This window comes from Triticum dicoccoides, chromosome 7B, assembly GCF_002162155.2.
Source record: "Triticum dicoccoides isolate Atlit2015 ecotype Zavitan chromosome 7B, WEW_v2.0, whole genome shotgun sequence".
NCBI lineage: Eukaryota > Viridiplantae > Streptophyta > Magnoliopsida > Poales > Poaceae > Triticum > Triticum dicoccoides.
Window position 1 is genome coordinate 146,173,270 of NC_041393.1, and position 6,261 is coordinate 146,179,530.

Consider the following 6,261-nt stretch of genomic DNA (forward strand, 5'->3'; position numbering starts at 1 on the left):
CAATTAGCAAATTTGAACAGTGTATGCGTTTCAGAAGACACTCAGTTTTTTTTTACAAAAATTGCTTTCAAAATTCTGAAAATAATTCTGATCTGCGATGCCTATTGTTTCTTTAATGCTTGACGCTGCTGCCTAAGCGGATAAACTCGCTAGGTCAGCTTGTCGCGGCTCGAGCTCTGTACGAAGAGATCGCTAGTTCCATTTCTAGCAATGTCGTATTTATTCTTTGGAGCGCCTGTGCGAAACTGCGTCGCTTTGCCGCAAAGAGCGGCGAGTAGGAGCTCCCCTTCTTTCCTCACTCCATCCATGGCAACACCGGCCTCAGAGTGAAATTGTTGGGCCCTGTCCAACTGCGTGCGCAATTAACGTCGGCCATGGCAGCACCGGCCTGCGTGGTGCATATTCACCAAATGCAGGATTCACGTCATGTCTTCAAGTCAGAATGGAGTCAAGTGGCCTGGAGCTGGTACTACTTGGTACTCACCCAGCCATGCTATGTAAGTACTCACTACTCACCAAAGCAGCTGAGACTGGAGCTCTATACATGCATAAACAAGGCCAGCAATCTGTGATCATCATTCATCAGGGTACACTACCAAAACCCCAGCGATTCCATTGCACAATCTAAAGGAGACACGAGACTACTAGTAATTCCTACCACGCCTTCTTCCATTTTTCTCCCGTCGCCTTCCTTGAGAGCCCAGCCCTTGATGTACAGGGGATATAAGAAGGAGCGGTAAATCTACTGAAGAAGCAAAAGAGCAAGAGAAACGAAAAAGGATGATGCCATGGAAGGATCGATCGTCAGTCAGTCAGTCAGTAGTTGTTGCTGTTGTAGCCGATGTAGTTGTTGCGGTAGCGCATCCCATACTGCTCGTAGAAGGTGTCGCCGTAGTTCACCGCCTTGATCTCCACCATGCGCCGCTTGCTGTCCACCTCCTGGACCGCGCCGAACACCACCTCGTTCGTCGTCTCGCAGCTCTGCTCGTAGAAGGTCTGCGGCCCGGAGGAGTACTGCCTGTGCTGCTGCAGCTGGTACATCTGCTGCTCCGGCTGCCGCCTCTGCTGGTGCTGCTGCTGCAGCTGGTACGCCTGCTGCTCCGGCGGCTGCCTGTGCTGCTGCCGGTACACCTGCTGCTCCAACTGCTGTCTGTGCTGCTGCAGCTGCTGCTGCTGGTGGTGGGGATACACTTGCTGCTGCTCCGGCGGCGGTTGAGGGCCGCGTGCATCCCAACCGCCAAGATAGGGCTGCCCATGCCGGACGTGGTGAGCCTTCTCAGGCTCCGTCGTCACAAAGGCGTAGTTCTTCTGAGGGGTTGGCCCTCTCGAGTCCAGCGGCGGAGGCGTTTCCTCGTGCGGGATGGCGTAGCTTTCTTGCACTGGCCAAGGGTTGGCCCTTCTCTGCTGGTGCTGCTGATGGTGCTGTCTTGCGGGGCGCTTCTTTCGGGAGAACATGTCTGCCACGGATGATTTTGCTCCTCCCATGAGCTTGCCCATCGAGGTGAAGAATCCCTCTTCAGCTTCATGTTTCCCAGCTTCGTCTTCATTTGGGATCAGCGGCGGGCGAAACGAAGGCTTGAATGGCTGCTGGTATGGTTGGTATGGTTGATATGGAGGGATGCTTGCATTGCTGGGTCTTGGAGGCGTCTGAGGTTCCTGCATGGTTGAAATTTCAGTTGCCAACAAGGTCACTGTAAATTTGCTGCATAAATAAAGTAGTTCTGAAGAATATGCATGGACTCCGTCTTTTACTTTAGTAATGATCTAGCTAGGCTCGCTCTTGAAGGATAATAAAGTGAACTCATAGCACCACTGATGAATGGGTGAACAGGCTGTGGGCAAAAGGACGACGGACACCACATCTACGTGACCAAAGGCTGACTGTAACATATTCATGAGCTGGCCTGCTGATGTAGAAGCATGGTCCAGTATAGACCCTGCCCTAGTTACCAATCCATGCTGCCAGCAAGTGTGCATGATGTTCTCTTCAGAGTAACAGAAACAGTTTGGCAAAATTACCTCTGTTGCTGAGACCATTCCTAAAACACGGCGCTGGAGCAACGCAAGCATGTAACCAAAGAAACCAGCAGCAAAAAGCAAGGCAACACCTGTAATAAGCATTTAAACTGAAGTAATTAGTGATTGTGGTTTTAGTGGAACTTCCTTGTGAGCAGCGAATTCATGATAATATGGCTTCAGACAAGAATAGTATTCATTGGTGAGATAGTACTATTGGAAAGTTTAATGGAATGTACCTAGAGGGAAACCAGCTTCATCCTGATATTCACAGTCATCAGGCTGGAGTGGGATCTCCCGAATTGCTTGGTTTCCTCTGTCAATGACCAAGAGGGAGCAGCTACTGCTGATATAGCGGATTTCAAAATCGGTTGAAAATTTTGCATCGTCGCTTGGTCCATCCATGTGTCCACCTCTCATTGATTTCCCCCCAGCAATGGTTGTGACCCCTACACATTATTGCTCATCCTGTCATGAATCTCCTCATTACCAGTTACAAATTCATAAGGAGACAAGGACATTTATTCTAGATGTTTCTTCAAGATCCACACACAATTTTTTTTTATCTGCAGCCAAACTGAATAAAGCCCAAAGATCTGTACATGAAAACAATTTGAAAAGTACAAATTGTGAAGTTAAAATGGCTGGGCAAACTCGAAGCAATCATATCACCACCATATGGTATTTACCATAAAATATATAGATGCTTTGCCCATGAAACTCCTTGGTTTAATTGAACACATACAATCTGAATGAGCAATTATGATGTCATGGCTACTGATTTCTCCCAGAGCTTTTCGGTATCATGGAATTTTAAGAATGGGATAATCTATAATCTACATTGTAACTATGTAATTCAATTACCCATAATTAGACTCTAGATACATGACTTGTTATAACATTTAAACCTGTGTGTTTGATCTCCGCATCCACTATTACAGCTTACCATATCCCAAATGCAACTTTTGGACACAAGTGCTAAGAAAAAGCACTGCAGAAGCTCAATCGAAAACAAAGAGCAAATATAATGTGAACAGACCCTACAGTAAGACATTTTAGTTTACCTGTATCACTGATCTTTCTTATTGCCATGTTCATAGCGTCTGCAACATAAATGTTGCCCCTGTCGTCGACTGTAAATCCCTTAGGGTGGTTCAGCTTGGCCTCCCGGAGCCTACCATCAACATGACCAGATAATCCTTCAAGCGAACCAGCGACAAGCTTTGGCCTGCTATCTGCACGGTTTGAACCATTTTAAGAGATGCAAGGGGAAATATTATATAAGCTGAACAGTAGCTACTATAGAGAAAAGACACGACTTCATCACTTTAGAACAGAATATACATAGGACGTTTGTGCATACCAAAGTTGGAACGACAGATCTTCACATCAGACATGGAAGATTTTGTTAATAACTGTGGCCAACAATTCATACTATATTTCGCTACAAAACTTTCAGGCAAATACTTGCCGTGTGTCTTCAACTTCTAAACAAGGGAAGTGAAAGTGACCAGGCTCGTAACACATCACTATCTCATCAGGAACTCATAGTTGCAAACTAGTATAAACTACTACCTCCGTCCCGGTGTATAAGTCATTCGCGTAGTTCTAGGTCGATAATTTAACTATCTAAATATGTATTATATGTGACAAAAAATATATATTTAAAAACTACATCCGTGTGGAAATCTAGTGGTATACTTTTCATGACATATAACACATATTTAATTTCTTAAATCGATGACCTAGAACTACGCGAATGACTTATACACCCGGACGGAGGGAGTACCAAACACATCGCAATCAAGAAACATGCCTGACCAATGCCCTCAAAATTTAGCATGCAACAATCACACATCACCCCTGACCAACCACCCAAACACGCCCACATCATTTAGTTAACATAACAGGCATATTTAGCAGAAACCAATGATGACTGAGCACTACCAAGATAGCAGCAAAACCTGAAAAGGACATGAAGAAGCAGTTGGAAGTATGGGGGCATGCTCACATCGGGACAAGGGCAGCTGGACCCTGTAGAGGTTGCTGTTCATGGAGTCGAGCAGGAGCAGGTCGCCGGCGGGGGTGAGCTCGACGGAGTGCGGCTCGATCCCCAGATTGCTGCCGTCGAACACCGTCTCCACCGCGTACCCGCCCTCGTACTTCACCATGGACCTCCCGGAGGCCGCCGCCGTCGCTGCCGACGCAAAGATTCCGTTCAGGAAATTGAAACGCGGAAACCCCGGGAAAGAAACGCACCGATTACCCGTCCTGGCGGTCGATTTGAGAGACCAGAGCTTCTTCGCCACCGCCGTCGCCGTGCTGGTCAAGAGCCCGCCCAGGACCTCTGCCGCCGACGGGCACCAATCAATCAGCCGCAATAAACCAAAGTCAAAACTTTAAGAAACCAAGAACCGAGCTCGCTCACTTGCGGGGTACGAGGACGCGGCCGAGGCGGAGACGGGGGCGCCGAGCAGGAGGGCGGCGACGAGGAGCGCCGCCACGGCCCTCGCGCTCGCCGCCGACGGCGCCCTGGCCTCCATCGCGTGCTGCTCACGTGCTCCTCTCGTGGAGCAAAGAACCAAGAAGCGGCAGAGGTAGCAGGGGAGGCAGTGAGATGGGGGGACTAGCGGGGATGTGATGAGCAGGGGGAGGGGGAGGGGGAGGAGGCGGCCATTTGAGGACAGGTAAAGAAGGTTGAGAAAACACCAAAGGATCCAGACCTCTTTTGGGGGGACCTGCAGTTCTCGCTCTCCGCCAAAAAAAGGCAAGAAAAGAAGAGGGACAGAGATCAGAGGGGCTAAAGCGAGGACAGAGAGTGGAAGTGGAAGAGACAAGAGGGTGGTGGTGGTGGTGGTGGAGCTCGCTGCTATGGCTGCCGCCTCTGTTATTGCTGGTACACTGCTGCTCGCCCGTCTTGTTGCCTTTCTTTTGGGTTTCCTATGTTTCGGGCCCTGGAGCATTTCCATCCAAGCTCAAACAGCCCCCTGGGCTAGCCCGGGCTGTAGACCCAAAGCCCGAGCCCAACCCGGCCCACTCCAAAATAAAGAAATAGTAGTGCACCTTTTATATTTAGAAGAAAATAATTATTATATTCAATTTATATATATATACATCTTTCCCTAATAATAAAGCACGGATTGACTCCGTGGGTTCACCGTCACAATACGCTTCTTCCCGTGAATTTGCCCTTTCGTTTTTTTAATGGATATCCGAGGTGGTACTAATTTATTTGTATATCCCTGCACGTAAGTCAAAAACCGTCGTAATACGTTTTCACTATTCGTTTTGATTTCGTTCGTCCATCACGAAGGCACGGCTGTAGCCCAACTAAGCCACCAACAAAAACGGTCCACGGAAGAATTAAATGCCGGTTATATCAACTCCTACTAAATATAGTCCCACCTTGGCCGCTTGCATTCAATTAGCACAGTTTATATAGAGTACTTTTTTCAGTCTCCTGGGATATGCGAGTAGGGATTCCAAACACTGTGGCAAAGAGATCATGAATCAAAGCTTGCGCTCGGTTGCCAAAAGAACTTGACGACGCTTGTGGTTTCACCACGACGGTGAGGGCAACCGTGGAGGTGACCGAGGAGGGCTGGTGCCGGAGCTTGTTGGCGGGCTACCTGCAAGCAGCGCCCTCGGGGACGACGCGACAGAGCCACAGAGGTCTTGGCTAGGTGGATCCGGTGCAGAGGGGGTCAGAGGCGAGGTGGAGGAAGGCGGGGCACTGAGCTCCATGGTCGCCAATGGCGGCGCCTTTCTCCGGTTCCTGTCGACGGAGAGAAGAGGGAGATTGGACAGAGACGCGGCGCTGACCTTGCCGCCGCTCCTCTCCGCGGCCCTGAATTGACCGTCGGTGCACATCCGAAGCCGGGCCCGCTGCCCGAACATCGCGGCGAGACCCGTGGCGCCTGCGCCACCGGCGTCCCAGAGCCTCTCGAAGAAGCCAACACGGCCCGTGCACTCCAAACGAGCAGCAGCAGCGCCGTTCAAGCGGTCTGCTCGACCTCCGACCGACGGCATGAACACGGGGTCGCGGGCGAGGAATCAAGCTCATCACAGGGTAGGCCCAGCACCCAACTCCTCCAGCCCCGCCACACGCTCGACGTCGCCGAGCAGCCACATGGACGAGCCGTGCGGCCAGCAGCACCCTTCCCGGCCTCCCCTACCGCATCCTCTATCTGTCTCAACTTTGACGAACAAGGAGCAGTATAGAGCGCGGGTTGCCTGGAAGAGATA

At 50.1% G+C, this 6,261-nt stretch overlaps 1 protein-coding gene across 1 annotated transcript; it reads right to left on the bottom strand.

Annotated features, from left to right (window-relative positions):
• Positions 1 to 531: 531 nt before the first annotated feature.
• On the bottom strand, positions 532 to 5,233 carry LOC119337503. Its single transcript, XM_037609667.1, has 7 exons — positions 4,445 to 5,233; positions 4,283 to 4,363; positions 4,028 to 4,213; positions 3,081 to 3,251; positions 2,256 to 2,465; positions 2,020 to 2,108; positions 532 to 1,656 (listed from the first exon to the last, which is right to left on the bottom strand). The coding sequence occupies exons 1-7, from the start codon at positions 4,983 to 4,985 to the stop codon at positions 817 to 819; spliced, it is 2,118 nt and encodes a 705-aa protein (XP_037465564.1). The 5' UTR covers positions 4,986 to 5,233; the 3' UTR covers positions 532 to 816.
• Between the last annotated feature and the right edge of the window lie 1,028 nt (positions 5,234 to 6,261).